Genomic DNA, 15,917 nt, shown 5'->3' with positions numbered 1-15,917 from the left:
CTCTAAAGTGATGGAAGGTAGTTTAAGAATAGGCTCCATTGCACCCTTTATCCAAATGACAATTTCCCTTGATGATGTTTGTTCCTTGGTGTGTTGTTTAAGAATGAAGTGCCAAAGAGCCTCCTGGATTTAGATTGTTCGAGGTTCAAGTTGGATGCTGTTGGTTTCCTTAGCAAGCTTTTGGTTTGTTTGTTATCTGGTTTCTACTGTGGTTTGGATGGCTCATAATGTGGAGAGTGAGGTAAGCTACTAGTGGGAAGGAGGTTAATTTGGTGTTGGATGGTTCTAAGAGGTGGTAAAGAATTTGGCATATTGGTTAGGATGGGAGATTCTTCTAAGAGTTGAGCTTCAGGTGGGTTAAGGGTGGGGGAAGAGCATTCTGATGGGATAACTCTGTGAAGGAATTTTTGAAAACTAAAGCCAAGACTAAATCTTCTTTGTTTTGGATTAAGTATTTGTTTGTGCAAATGGTAAAGAGTTGGTTCTTTATGAATCTTTTCCCCCACGGTTTTGTCCAAAGATAATGGGATAAACTTTTTGCCCATCCAAGTGAATTCATAGGTGTTGTCCCACCCCTTATGAATAGTTTGATTATCACATTCCCATTGTTGACCTAACAAAAAGACCCAAAATACTTAGACAAGACCGACGCTCCGGGATGACCCCTCTATGACCGTACAACTCTCGGACACTCCCCCATCTCTATCAGTGGTCAGCAGTCACTCGAAAAAAAGAAGAAGGAAGAATGGGGTGAATATAAAAATACTCAGTAAGCAACCTATTTATAGACTCTTATTGAAACCTTATTCTAGTGGATTACCACAAGTTCTCTTTGGGCTTTAGGAAGTTCGGGCCTAATCTTTATAGCTATCTCAGCTTCAGGGGAGGCCTTAGAGCTCGAAGCAATTCAGGTTTGATTCTTACCCTTTGGGGTCTATGCAAGTTACTTGTTCTTTCTATACTTTGACTTAGGTAGCTTGCCTTTCTTAGGCAATGAATGATCGACATCTTGGGTTGAGGTGCTGCCTCAATAAAATATGGTAGGATAGTTTGACATGTACTGATCTAAACATCATGAGTGGAAGGTCAATTGACGGACCCTTCCACAGTGCCATCAAATCACTCTTAAATATGGGGGAGCGACCCCCATGTGCTACCTCGATAAATATGTTAGGACAGTATAATATCTACTAATCTGAACATCATCTATGTAAGGTCAATTGGCAGAAAGGTCCACAAAGCCATCGAGTCACTCTAGGTCTGGGGAAGTGACCCCATGTGATGGTCAACTACTACGTTTACATGTGTGGTCTCTTGCACCCTCTCAGAATGGGTTTACAACACAAAGGCTCTGTTTAAGAGACTTGACCATTTTCACTCACGATAGTGGCACCTAGTCGCATCGACGCACTACCCTTATTGACCTAGGCCTAGCTCGAGGCTTCTACTCCTGTGGACCTATTGCTTGGCAAGGGGGTGCTATTGGATCTGACCTAGGACGTTGATAATGCCATCCGGGTACTCTGATCACATTGCTAGCGGCTTGGAGAGCTACCTTAGTCACTTATGGGTGATATGGAGGTGTACTAGGTTTCTAGGGTGTCTAGATGACTTAAAATGTGAACTCTTTACTCCAAGACTCTCTGTACTAACTCCTTGAGTTTTCTTGGTCTGGGAGCACTAGGGCCTAGATCCTTGATCCCCACTCACGATCCCAAGGTGCTTGGTCTACTAGAGGCATCTTGACTTAGGTCATCATTTAACCAACCTAACTCTAGCGCCCTAATCTTAACTCAATGCAGATAACTATGCTTTATCGAGAGAACACACAATTATCACTCAATCACCTCGAGCTATCCTACATTTACATTTACATGCATGCTTCGTCAGGGAGAACATCCTATCAATCACCTAAAGCATGATATACATTATCTAAACATTCATGTAATCTCAACGAGGAGATAACGTCCGTCAATCACTCGGAGTACAGATCACAACATCCCGTCCTCCTTTCTAGCATAGCAGAAAGCATTTAAATATCATGCATTATAGAAATCTCATCCTAGGGGCATTTTCGTAATTTTTCATACTGGTAATGCATTCTCATCCAAAATGACCCTCCTAAAGTCCTAATCATGCATATTCTAACCATCTAAGGCAAGGTATGCTCGCATGTTAGCATGTCTTACAAGTATTACTTGAGAAAATCCGAAAATCTACGTACTTGGGGTGATGCATGTTGGGGGCTCCGAATTTGCAGAGTTAGACAACACGAGTTCGCAAACAGAAACAAGGATTCACAAACAGAATCAAGGATTGTCACTAAGCTTGATATTGAGAAAGCTTTCAAGAAGGTCATTTGGATCTCAGTTTTAGGTTTTGGCCATAAGTGGAGAAGATAGATAAAGGATTGCATTTCATCCATGAACTTCTCTATTCTCTATAATGAGTGATGCGTCCATAATTTTTTTGTTGACAGAAAAGCAGATTGGTACACCGATATAGTATGAGGGAGCACTTTCTTAAGACATTTTGAGAGTACCCGAGCAATAATCTTGTATAAACAAGTAGTAAGAATAATCGGTCTAAAATCACCAACTGCAATGACATCTATCTTCTTGGGGATAAGACAAATATAAGTCTCATTGACGTTGGCTATGATGATAGCATTTTAAAAAAAAATTTCAAACACCCTCTTGACATCTTCCTGAGAATGTTCCAAGTTTTTTTTTTTTTCTTTCTTTCTTTTTAATTCAGCAATGTATGCATCTGGCCCTGGGGATTTTGTTAGTACTCTGTTCATAACAGCAAAGAGGATCTCTTCTTCAATAAAGGGGAGTTTCACGTTGCTCAGTTCTATCGAAATAGGTCTCCAATCAATGTTTGCTGTGTTCTTTGGGTATGAGCCCCTATAGAACAAAATGTATTCATCCTAAATCTTCCTATCTGGTAAAAAACTTGAACCCAGACTAGCAAGTATCTCAACAATAGCGTTCTCTTTTCTCTTGGCTGCCATAAGATGATGGAAAAAATTAGAGGTGACATCTCCTTCAGATAACCATTTATTTTTACTTCTCCAAATGGTTTCCTCTTTGACAAAATTTGATAGAATTTCAGATCTAGTCTCTTCCCCTTTCTAGAAATGGATCGGGTTTAATGGACCTTGTTCTTCAAGGGAGTAATTTTTTTGTTTCCTATCCACAAAAAAAGAAAAAAGAAAAAAGAAAAAAGATCTTTGTATGAGTTTCCTATGGGAAAGGCATCGTGCAAATTTCATTAATGCTTTCCCCCCTTTTTATCCAACTAACTTTGAGTGGAGGTGCAGTTTTTAGCTTTAAGGCATCGATAAGTTTCTTAGACACAATGTTCTCACTACTTCTACTATCAATGATTACATAGTAAATTTTCCCATTTATTGTACATCTAGTCCTAAAAGGGGAGTATCTTTTGAAGAACACAAGTTGTTCATCTTCATCCACATGAGCATACTTAACCTCATTTGAATTGCCCTAGCCTTCCCATAGCTTTCATCTTCCAATTCTTGAATTGCTGAAGTTCTCCAATGATGGCATTTGTTGGAAAGATGTCCCTGCTCTCTGCACCTAAAGCACTTTCCAAGAGTAGGTTGATTATAAGGATTAGAAACTTTCTTTGAACTAGATCTTACAAACCTCTTTTGGATGCGGTATTCTTGGTTGCATCCTCTCCTTTCTTAATTTGTTGTGCCGTGGAGCTTCCTTGTGCAAGATTGCTTGTGGATTCATGTAGATTTCTTCTTTTACCTTGCTGTTGTTTGTCCCAAGTATGCCTTTGTTGGCAGGGTTTGATCGTTTTCTGCTCATCTTGCTTTTCAATCTTGGTGGCTAAAGTTATGGCATGAGAGATAAGCTATAGTTGTCATATTCTTCAATGTGACTGTATTTTTCTAACTCTAAGGTATCTTTCTTTTGATTATGAATACCTAGGTTCCTTGGAAAAGCTTAGGCAAGGAGCCAGTTATTGTTCTCATTGACCGAGTTTTTGTTCTTGCACAACCTGCGCTTGTTGGTCAAACTTTGACGGTAGGAGGCTTATTACTTTGAACAATGATCGTTATGATTGGATTTCACTGTTTGTCCTTTCTTGTAATCGGAGTTGCTTGTTTAACTATTTGCAGGAAGAGGATAGGGAAAAACTTTTTGAAGCCAAACTTCAACAAATTGAGGTGAAATTTTCTCTCTGAATTATCTGTTATCATTCATAAACTGTACGTTTTTCATTTATTTATTTTTGACTGGTTGGCATTCAATATATTGCATTATGTGAACTTCCTAGGTTTTGGTTTTATTAAATCCATGAACTTTTTCCTTTTAGCTACGGAATTTCACTCCATGGCATAAAGTTATCTTTGCCAACAAATTACAACGTAATTAATGCATTATAAACAAAGAAACCCCTCAAAAGAACAAAATTCACTCACAGCCTGCCTGAAATCTATCCAACTAAATTAAAACACAAGCTTAACCAAATAATCATCAAGCTGAAAAACATTTAAAAGAGCTCCAACAAATATACATTAAAAGGAGAACTATTGCCAATTAAGTTCAGAAAGACCACACTAAGTAGTTGTTCCTTTTGATGAAGTCTATCTTTTCTTCCCATATGAGACTTCTGCCTTAAAAAATTGAAGTTTTTTCTTTTTCAAACCATAAAGGGTGATGCATGGATTAGCTTCCGTTTTCAATTTTCTAGTTCCTGTGATGCAATCCCTAATAAAACAAGTTGTCGTATAATGGTTGGTATTGGTAGTATCATTCTTGGATGCCACTAGAAGAAGTTTAAGGGAGAAGGAAATTAGGAAGTTTAGTTGTTTCTCCTAATAGAAAGTTTCGGGAACAGATTGAGATTTTTTTCTCTAACTTCTCGGTTTTGCTTGCAAATTTCTTCTCTTCAATGATTCCCCCCATAAATAATTGTTTACCTGTTAACAAGGTGCTTGGTTTGATCTTTTTTTTACTGCATGCAGGAAGCAGAATCTGCAACTCTTGAAGCTATCTCAAGGTCAAAGCTAGGAAATGTATGGTTAAAACTCAATATTCGTTTTCCATGGTTGATTTAGCGGAACAAAGTGTTGATTAATGCTTTAATATTATTTTTATTATAGTAGCTGTAATTAGAATGTGGTTGTTATTGTTGCATTTTCTTATTGTTCATATTATTCATAAGAGAAGGCCATAGGCCTATTTATTATACTACTGATTCTATAGAGGGAAGGCCATAGGCCTATTTATTATACTACTAATTCTATAGAGAGAAGGCCATAGGCCTGTTTATTATACTACTAATTCTATAGAGAAAAGGAAACAACACAGAAAAGGAAACAATACAAAAAGGGAAACAATAGAAATTAGGAAATAGGCATACTCCTCAAATGAAGATTATTCCATCCCTCAAGCTGTGGAATATATATATCGTTCCTTCCCAATTTAAACACTAACTCATGAAACAATTAGCTATGAAGTCCTTTTGTTAGCACATCTACTAGTTGAAGCCGTAACAACACATAACTGATCCATACTACCTTTCTCTAACTTTTCTTTAACAAAATGTTGATCGTTTTCAATATATTTTGTCCTATCATGGTGGATAGGATTTAAGCTATGTTGATGGTCGATTTGTTGTCATAGTACAATTTTATTACATAGTCCTTGACAATAACTCAAAATTCTGATTCAGCAGATGATCTCGCCACCACATTTTACTTTTTACTTTTCCAGTGTCTCTAAATTTCCTCCGAAGAAAGTGCAATACTCCATAGTAGATCTTCTATCCATTATTGATCCGACGTCGCATTGGTTTAAGCTTCTAATGCAAAATAATTGTTCCGTTTGAACAAAATTTCTTTTTCTAAACTTTTTTTTCAGGTAGTGTAACACTCTACATGGTGCAGGTGAGACTCCCATTGGTTATTCGTAAGTTAGTTAATGGTACTCACCAAGTCTGCTATGTTTGGTCTAGTGTGAACTAGATATATAAGCCTTCCCATCAGCTTTTGGTACATCTTTTTGTTCACTGTAGGGTTTTCTTTTGACTCTCAATTTCTGATGTGGATCCATTGGCGTTGGTGTAGGTTTACATCCGAATTTTTCAGTTTCTATCAATAAATCCATCATTTAGTTTTGTTGTGAGATGAAGATTCCCCGAGCTGAGTACGATAGTTTAATTTGGAGAAAGTATTGTGCCTCCCAAATTCTTTGATCAATTTCCTCCTAAGTTCAATATTTTCTTTTTCATTATCTCTAGTCTCAATGATCTTATCTACGTACACCAGAAGAATTGTAACTCCCCTTGATTCTGTGTGCTTGATAAAGAGAAAATGGTAGCTAGAAGTGACACTGAAGCTTTAGCCTATGACATTTGTGAGAGTATATTAATAAAAAGACTATTGGAAGAATTGAAATTCATTTAAGGTGTGATGCCTATGCATGTTTATTGTGACAATAGGACTGCCATTTCCATAGCTCACAACCCAATCCTTTATAATAGGAAAAAACATGTCGAGGTTGATAAACATTTTACACAGGAAAAGATTGCTTGACAAGTTGACAATGGCTTATACCAACTTTCATGGAGTGTTGGTTTATACCAACTTGCAGGGAGTGTTGGTTTATTCTTTAATTTTTGTTTTATTGTATTAGCTACAATTAGAATGTCATTATTATGGTAGGATGTTTTTCTTTTATGTTTTAGGTCTTTCTTCTATTTAAGATAAACGTTCGTAATTTTGTAATTTTGTAAAGAAAGAAAGAAGAATTATTCAATCCATTTCCAATTTTACCTTCATATTCAGCACAAACCTGTCATTGAGTATGCACATTTAGCCCCCGTTGGTCAGAAGAAAACTTCCATTTTATGCACTTTTTTGGCCATGCAGCTTGTACCTTTAAAGAATGATGCATGAAACAATTGCGAGTTGTTTTAGAATCATCATTTTGTGTGACTTTCCCTTGAGTGTCTGTCCGGTTTATGTGTGCTCACCAAGCTTTTTCCTGTGTCTTCTTCTGCCAAGGGCTCTCTCTTGCGCAGGGATATTCATGTATAGTGCCATGGAATGGTTCTATACATAGGAAAGCATTGAAATGTTATGGCACTTTATAAGTTATTAAATGGAGTTGTGTCTTCACTGTCCTATAATGTTTACCATGATTCAGTTTATCACTGTTTTGTCTTGCAGCCACCTAGTGGAAATTCATGGCTTGGTTCTCTAATTTCTACGATAATTGGAAACCTTAAGATTTCAATTAGCAATGTACATATCAGATATGAAGATTCTGTAAGGTTGGTTGGTTCCATTTCTGATAAACTTGTGCCTGATCTTGACCCGTCTGATATACATTTTAATATTTCTGCACAGTAGTGGAGTTTTNGATGCGAGGATCGCTATTTTCGAATCATCTTTTTAACAACTTTGATCTGCAGCAATCCAGGATATCCATTCTGCACGGGTGTTACTTTAGCCAAACTTGCTGCAGTTACCATGGATGAGCAGGGGAATGAAACTTTTGATGCAAGTGGTGCTCTTGATAAACTACGCAAGGTTAGCCTCACCTCTTATCATGAAGCTAATGTTTTTTTGTTGCACATGATAGTCAGGTCAATCTTGTATGCATGTGTTAATGCAAAATACACGAATTTTCTTTTTATTCGTGCATCCTTTATAAACATCATGTGACAATCCTTTTCTCATGTGTCTGTGTGCTGAAAGCCTTTGGGTGAGCTTCTTCAGAGTCAAAATGGATTGTGTCTGGCATCATTCAATAAGCTCTCTTTCTTCAACCTATTCGATTATCAGACTTTTTTTTGACTCAGAAAAAAACCTTTGGCTCTTAGCCATGGTTGCGATTTGCTAGGTCATACAGCTCGAGCGCAACCAGAGATCTTTACCAATGAGGAGACCTCTATTGAATGATTTTGGGATAGTATTTTATATCGTATGGCTCTGTAGGCCAAGAAAGCACAATCCTGATGGAATTATACTACAGATTTATTCACCAATTAGAGAACCTTCTTTTAACTCCTGGTATTTTTGTACTTTTCCAGCAATCTTAATGAAACGTGCTTTTGTTTCTTTCTTATTGGGAAATAGAAAGAAAGAAAGAAAGAAAGAGAAGTTTCACAGTTTGGCGTTCATTTAAGGAGAATACAATAGGAAGAAACCACATGTCCATTTTCTTTAAGGAAAAACTTCTCACTTCAATTCCTGCTTTTTCCACATCTATTGAGTCGTCCTTTTAAGTTTGCTTTCTATTTGCACCGGTTTTCTCCCATTCTGAAGTGCTTCCTTAATTTGTATGATTCAGTGATTGTGAAGCATTATGATAGCATTAAGTTTGATTTTGGGTGTTCATGTCCCATGATGTTTTGCCCTTTATCGTTGTTTATGTGAGAGAAATTTTAATCTCGTTATTATTTAGTTTTCCTTTCATTGTTCTAGACTGCCCTTATGAAGTATTATGACAACATTAAATTCAAATTCAGCTTTGGATTTCTCCTGGCAGACCAAATTTCAGGATGGTTTGGTTTTCAACATTGAGCATGAAGTTGAAACTTTTATGGAGTTGTTTCTTAAAAAAAAAAAAACTCTTTGATCAAAGTTGCATTAGGCTAGTTGAATCTAAGAACCCTCGTAGGATATGCAAACCCTAGTTCACAAATGCGAAAACCCCCGTATCAATTTGATTTTACCCCAAGGGAAAGTAGACCCAGATTACCTTGTTGATCAAATATCTCAAAACAAGAATACTTGTTTGAGATCCGAATCACTCCACGAGCAAGATCGATCATGTCAAGCTTGAATGATTCTTAACATGCAGTTTAAACTATATAGAATTTCAAAGAAAATTGACCATTGGCTAAATGAAAACACAAATGCTCTTTTGACAACATTTCCAAGTCTCCTTTACATAGACATCATACATAGCTTTATATATCCTCAAAATGAAAACCCTTGATCTTCCGTGAGGTATTTCAAGAGTTGTAACCCTCGTACTTTATGGCCATAACTAGTCAATATGTAAATGTAAGCTTAAAGTAAATAAAATCCTTAAAATACATTAAAGAAACACCATAATTTTAGATTATCATCCACCCAAAATTTATATCCATCAAAGAATAAATGAAGTTCTTTAATGTGGCATGAATTGTAACATCTTGTGATAATTTTAACAATATTTTCTTCACATCTTTTTTGAAGTTTATCTTGTATGATTGATGCCTTGGTTTATATCAATTTGGGTTGAAGCATTATGTTTAAAGTTTTTAAGGTGTTGCTTTTTTCAAGGATAATTTTGGCCGTTTTCATTGAAGAGCTGGATAAAATTTCAGACTTGGATTGCACATCTTGAGGAGAGCTACAAGTGACTCGTCATCAAATTTTTCTTTGTAGAATAGAATATCTTGAAAAGAAGTTAAACATTCTCCTCCAATACCAACAAAAGATAAATGATACTTTCTCCGCCACTCTTGAGAAGTAAATAGAAAAATTTATATCAACAGATTTGGAAGGACCTCCCTACTTTTTCTCAAGTTTCTCAACGTAGTTATGAAGTCATTTTCTTATTTTTCCTTCCTCAAAAGTCCAAAAGGCTTCATGATTTTCGAAGCATCAACCTTCCTTAATAATCGTTATCCTTAGAACTATCCTTCCCATTTATCTTGATTAATTTCGGCCTTTTTTTTTTCCAAGGGAAAATGGGCTTTGCATCATGTCCATTCCACCTAAATGAAGAAGAGAAAATCATCCAAGAAATCAAACAGGGGTTTGAGAGAATTGATAAAGCAGCCTCCACTACTTTGGCTTGTGGGTTACTAGTCAACGAATGATCATTATTTCTTGGAATGTTAGTGGGCTTGGTTCTTGGCGGAAATGTGCCTTGATCAGGGGATTCATCCTCCAGTATAATTCCATTATTGTTATTCTTCATGATACCAAGGCTTGTAGTGTTGATAGACTCTTTAATAAATTGTAGGCTCTTCTTTGAGAAAGAGCAAACCTTACAGCCGAATTTTTGAGGACATAATTTCTTAGCTATTTCTTGATATAAATTGTCCATCTCTTTTTAATTCTTACAGTTTTGCATCTCTTTGGTCTAGTTGGAGAAGTGTATTGTATCTCTACTGGCTTGGGTTTTTCATCCTCATTTCTTATATAAATTTCATAAATAAGAGTTTCTTATAAATAAAGATGGAAAAAAAAAAAAAAANAAAAAAAACAAAAAACCAAGGATACAAAACCCTATAGCTCTAAGATTTTTTATTTTGAGAATTTGATTTTTTTTGCCACTTTGCACATTTCTTTCTGAAGTATTTCATTGGCTTTTTGCTGCAACTGTAATTGTTTTTCTAAGGTACATGCTCTTTGATTACAGTTGGTGCAACTTGATAGACTTGCCATGTATCATGATTCAAATACCTTGCCATGGAGTTTGGACAAGAAATGGGAGGATCTTACTCCGAAGGATTGGATTGAGGTTTGTTCTTTAATTTTGATGACCATGTGATCTGGTCAGACTTACAGTCTTTAGTTAGTTTCTGCAGCAAGCCTGACGTTTTGTTTGGTCAGGGTGAGCAATATCATTATTGTCTTTTAAGAAAAATTTTCTCCGAGTGTTAACAGATATTTGAAGATGGTATAAATGAACCGACCGCTGACCATGGATTAAGGCATAAATGGGCTATGAATCGAAATTACTTGGTTTCGCCCATTAATGGAATCTTAAAATATCATCGCCTTGGAAATCTAGAAAGAGATGATCCTGAGATTCCATACGAAAAGGCTTCCTTAGTTCTGGGTGATGTGTCTTTGACAATAACGGAGGTATTGGATCTTTTCTTCCTTGGTTAATTTTGTCCTAATATGTTTCATGTGTACGGAACTTTACCTCCGTTTCTTTTTCTTTATGGTGTTTTCTTCGTTTTATTGTTTTTTTCCTTGTTTTTGGTTCAAACCAAAAATTTGTAGGGTAGCTAGAATGATTTGCCTTGCTTCCATATCTTTGACGTATGTACCTCCTTTTCATTTTGTTTCTTTGCCTCCCAAATAAGAATGTTAACAAAAATGTACAGAATTTTCTGCGAAGAAATAATTTTAACATTAACTAATTTATTGATAGGCTCAATATCACGATTGGATAAAGCTTTTGGAAGTTTTTTCAAGATACAAGACATATGTTGAAGTTTCCCATTTGAGGCCGATGGTCCCTGTTTTGGTCGCTCCTAAGCTGTGGTGGCACTATGCTGTTCAAGCAGGCCTGCAGCAGAATAAAATGTGGTAATGTATTATATGGTTCACATTCAAATCTCTTTGCTTTGTATGAAAGAACTTATATTTTCAACTCTGATCCCCCGCCCCAAGGAATATGGAATAAGCTGAATGATTGCATGATTCAATCCATTGGTTGTTAATGAACCCTGCAAACTTCATATTCTTGTTAAATCTTATGCCTTCTACTGACTCACACTTTTTATTGCTTCTGAATAAGTTACCGGTTTTCTTGGGAGCAAATACGGCAACTTTGTCAACTTCGTAGACGCTATATTAAGCTATATGCTGGTTCATTGCAACGACTGTCAAATACTAGTAATGCAGAGATTAGAGAAATTGAGAAGGACCTTGATTCCAAAGTGATTCTTTTATGGAGGTAGGTAAATTTTTTTTTTCGTTATTGATATGTCCGACTCTTCTGAGTGTTCGTTTGCATTGATCACGTTGCTAAGAATGTTTGTTCAATAATTCATTCAAAGTGTTCTTGCTTTCTTGACTGTTGAAGTAAATATAGAATCTCGTAGTCTAAACAACAACAAAGAGAACTTTCCGAGAATTTCTATCCAAATATTTTATTATGACTCAGTGGAGTATGCTAATACATGAGGTTAGCCCCAATTTAGAGAGGAATTACCAAGTACCCAACAATTTACAAAACTAAGATGAATACAAAAAACTGCCATCAAACTCTTGTACATCACTTTCCCTCTCCCTTGCATGCGAGATTGTACCAATACAAAGGAAGGTTTGGTCTTCAAGCTTGATTTATAAAAAGCATTCAACAGATTGGATTGGGAATTCCTTGATGCCAATGATGAATAAAGATTGTTTCTTGTAGAAAAAAGAACGAAGATTCCTTGATGCCATTTTATTTATTTATTTTATTTATTTTTTATATATATTAAAAGCCCAATGTTCAGATAGACAAAATAAAAGAATACAATGAGAGTATATAAAAAAAAACTTAAGAAAAGCCTGATTAGCCTAAGAAGGGGCTCCAATCAAGCAAATAAAGACTTGGAGGATAATTACGGAAGTTTTTTTACAAATGAAGACCCTACACAATCGCACCAAGACAAGCTAGCCACATCAGACGACCCTTCTCTTGGAAGAGTGGATGGAGAAGAAACCCCTCCAACATGGCTCTGCTGTCAGGTCAATTGGACAGAAAAAGTCCTGAAGAGGTCACTCCACATTGATCTAGCATACTTAAAGGACTACAAGAGATGGTCCAGGTCCTTGACTGCTTCCCTTCAATGGATACAGCACTAGGGCACAATTATTTGAGGTGCAAGCCCAATACTTGATAATATGGAAATATCCAATTGGATTATTCTTGCATTACCATGTCCGTACTGAGAATCCAGGCCAGTACTTTTGGCTCTATATTCAGCTGGGAGGGATCTTGCCCATGTAAACTTATCAGTTACTTGATTCTTATGATAATAAAATAATCAACAATATAAACTTGTGGCTGAAGCTTAATTTGATCCTGTTGCAACTTATTGTTTGTTTAGGTTACTTGCACATGCGAAGGTTGAGTCTGTAAAGTCAAAAGAAGCAGCTGAACAGAAAAGACTGAGAAAGAGTAGCTGGTTTTCATTTAGCTGGTTTGTGAAAATCTTATTACCTATATTTGGTTCAGATCAATTTCCTAATGCTATAATTTACAATTCTTTTAATCTTATCATTTATTATGGTCTTCATATCATATTAGGCGTGCAAACTCTGAAGACACTTCTGATGGGGATGCTTCTGAGGGATCACCTTTAGGTGTAGAACAATTGACTAAAGAGGAATGGCAGGCAATTAATAAGTTGCTAAGTTACCAACAAGATGAGGACTCACCATCCCATTCTAGGAAGGATGCGCTGAACACGATACAGCTGTTGTTTACAGTATCGATTAATCAGGCTGCTGCAAGAATTGTTAACATTAATCAGACTGAGATTGTTTGCGGAAGATTTGAGCAACTTTCTGTGTCAACCAAGATGAAACAGCGCAGCATCTACTGTGATGTGTTACTGAAATTTTATGGTTTATCTTCTCCAGAAGGTTCACTTGCTCAGGTTTGTTCCCATCTTGATTGGTTCAAGATGATATAATGTTTATTTCATTGTTGCCGATGGATCTAATCTGAGAACATTTTGTTCTCTTATGTTGCTGTGGGTTCTTTTTTCCTTCTAGCTGTTTAATTTTTACATTTAAATGTTTTTTGAATAACAAGAAACAAAAGTTTTCGTTAGAGATTTGAAATGCAAAGAAAGAGTGCAAGAAAACAAAGACTACGAAGTGTAGACTTTTAGAAAATCAATGTAAAGCGTGAAAGGTAATTGCAAGATAGACAGAGGGAAAGCTATAATTTGATCCTACAAAATACCCCCAATTATTTCAAATATCATTAAGAGAATAGCCTTACAGCAAATTTTGGACAATGAACACTTGAGAAGCCTTGTTCTTGATATATTCAGAACGATGTACCCAATTGAAGAACTTATCTTCAAAAGTCTTTGGTTTCTTTCTTACCAAATGGCCAGAAGGATTTATTTTGAAGCGTTAATCCATAGTACGTTCTCAGATTTCCTAAGCACTTTTTAGCCCTTTAGGAACAATTGTTCATTGTCATTATGAAGAAGGAAGGAAATTCTTTAGTTTCCTTTGTTTTTAAATGAAATCATTTACTTGTGAGTTGAATCAGTGCTTCTATTTATGCTTTCCTATGCAATCTAATGGTTCTATGAACTAGTTTTTTTTTTTTTTTTTTTTTTNTTGGGGTCTAGACTTAGAGTTCCTGTTTGCACCCATTGTGATATTATGACTACTTACCATGTTCCAGTAATAACTATCCTTAGAAACTTGTATTTTATGACATTTTCAATATTTTTGTAGTTATTTTTTTTGAGGAAGGCAACCGGGGAATTTGAATCCAATAATGGTCTTTTATTCAATCGGCTAGTCTTTTGTAGATGAGCCTTACTTTATAAACCATAATGTCATAAATTTAATTTCATATCTGTAATAGAATAAGTCTTAAATGAATTTGACTAAGCTTTCTTTTTCATTTTCTAAAATGAGAAGTTTTTTACTTCTTTAAAACCTAAACCTTTGCATCCGTTTTGACAAGAACCACACTCCCCCCCTCCCCCACAAACGCTGTCCCCTCTCTCCCCCCTTTCCCCTGCCTTACGATTTCAGTCGCCGGCACTTTTAAGCCTCAGATTAGTTCTGAGTTCTGTTCTTTTATCTCAGCAACTGTTTTATCAATTCTGATTTTATTTCTTGTAATGCATGTGGAACAAAAGGAAGTACATTGACAAGTTGCATGATCAACCTTGATATGTTTTGTTCTATCATTAAGAACTGGATTATGAGCTATATAGAGTGCCATAATAAATTCATATAGGTGTCTTCTGATGAACTCGACTTTTCCAGAATTATTTTGATTTATATACCATCACAAGTTACATGAGCTAAAGCTCCAAACTCTGCTTCAGAGGTTCTACTGGCCACTACATTTTCCTTTTTTTCTCCTCTCAAGTAACTAGGTTTCCTCGAACAAAGGAATGATAACCAGAGATCTTTTGTTCGTAGCACATGTCCAATCTGCATGAGTTTAAACTTCTTTTTGGAAGTGATTATGCCTATTGAATAAAACACCTTTCCCAGTGTCAGTTTTAGTTACCTCATAATTCTATAGGTAGCTTCATAATGAGTCAGTTTAGGTGCATGTATAAAGTGGCTAACTATGCTTATGCCAAATGCAATATTAGTATGCGTACTAGAGATAAATTAATTTTCAAACAAGTCTTTTGTAGTGTTTATTGTCCTTTATTTTTTTTCTTCTTTTGCTATGTAACTTTAGATTAAGTTCAATAGGAATTTTTGCAACGGTACAACCTAGTAATCCTGATTCTTCAAGTAAGTCAAAGACTTCTTTATTGATTGTTAAAGATTCCTTTCTTTGATCTTGTGAATTCCATCCCCTAGGAAACACATCATTGTTTCCAAGTCATTGTTTTGAATCTCACTTGCATTGTTTTTCTTGGGATTAACTAGACTTACTTTATCATCATATGTGAGAATGATATCATCTACATAGACAATCAAAATTGAGATATTATAATTCTTGATGGGTTTGTAGAATATATTATGATCTACCTGACTCTGAAGAAGTTCAAAGCTTGATACGACTTTTCCAAGGCTCTTGGAAACTGTTTAAGGCTATAAAGAGATTTCTTCAATTCCTCACTATCACCATTGAGAAATGCATTTTTCACGCTAAATTGGGGTAATGGCTAGTCTGAGTTAATTGCAATAGACAAAATAACTCTACTAGAGTTAATTTTAGTAACAGGAGCAAACGTTTTTTGATAATCAATCTCGTATGTCTGAGTGAAACCATTAGCCACTAGTCTAGCCTTGTATCTCTCACTACTGCCATTTGCATTACCTTTTATAGAAAACACTCATTTACAACCCATTTATCGTTTGGAAATTTTACTATTTTCAAAGTTTCATTTATTTTTTGAACATTCATCTCCTCCATAACTTAGAGTTTCCAATTTGGATCTTCTAATGCCTCATGTATTCCTTGGAACAAACGAGTCATTTAGCC

General features: G+C 35.8%; 1 protein-coding gene across 1 annotated transcript in view; it reads left to right on the top strand.

The window, feature by feature from the left end:
* Positions 1 to 15,917, top strand: part of LOC111790806 — a 67,844-nt gene that overhangs the window by 2,209 nt on the left and 49,718 nt on the right. The window contains exons 4-14 of the mRNA XM_023671868.1: positions 3,966 to 4,061; positions 4,157 to 4,204; positions 5,006 to 5,056; positions 7,214 to 7,317; positions 7,459 to 7,576; positions 10,407 to 10,508; positions 10,655 to 10,855; positions 11,151 to 11,308; positions 11,520 to 11,678; positions 12,820 to 12,912; positions 13,020 to 13,371. Of these exons, the coding sequence (XP_023527636.1) occupies positions 3,966 to 4,061; positions 4,157 to 4,204; positions 5,006 to 5,056; positions 7,214 to 7,317; positions 7,459 to 7,576; positions 10,407 to 10,508; positions 10,655 to 10,855; positions 11,151 to 11,308; positions 11,520 to 11,678; positions 12,820 to 12,912; positions 13,020 to 13,371 (1,482 nt within the window). The remainder of the gene's footprint in view (positions 1 to 3,965; positions 4,062 to 4,156; positions 4,205 to 5,005; positions 5,057 to 7,213; positions 7,318 to 7,458; positions 7,577 to 10,406; positions 10,509 to 10,654; positions 10,856 to 11,150; positions 11,309 to 11,519; positions 11,679 to 12,819; positions 12,913 to 13,019; positions 13,372 to 15,917) is intronic.

This window comes from Cucurbita pepo, chromosome LG03 (genome assembly GCF_002806865.2).
Source record: "Cucurbita pepo subsp. pepo cultivar mu-cu-16 chromosome LG03, ASM280686v2, whole genome shotgun sequence".
Lineage (NCBI taxonomy): Eukaryota > Viridiplantae > Streptophyta > Magnoliopsida > Cucurbitales > Cucurbitaceae > Cucurbita > Cucurbita pepo.
This window is presented reverse-complemented; position numbering and strand designations above follow the sequence as displayed.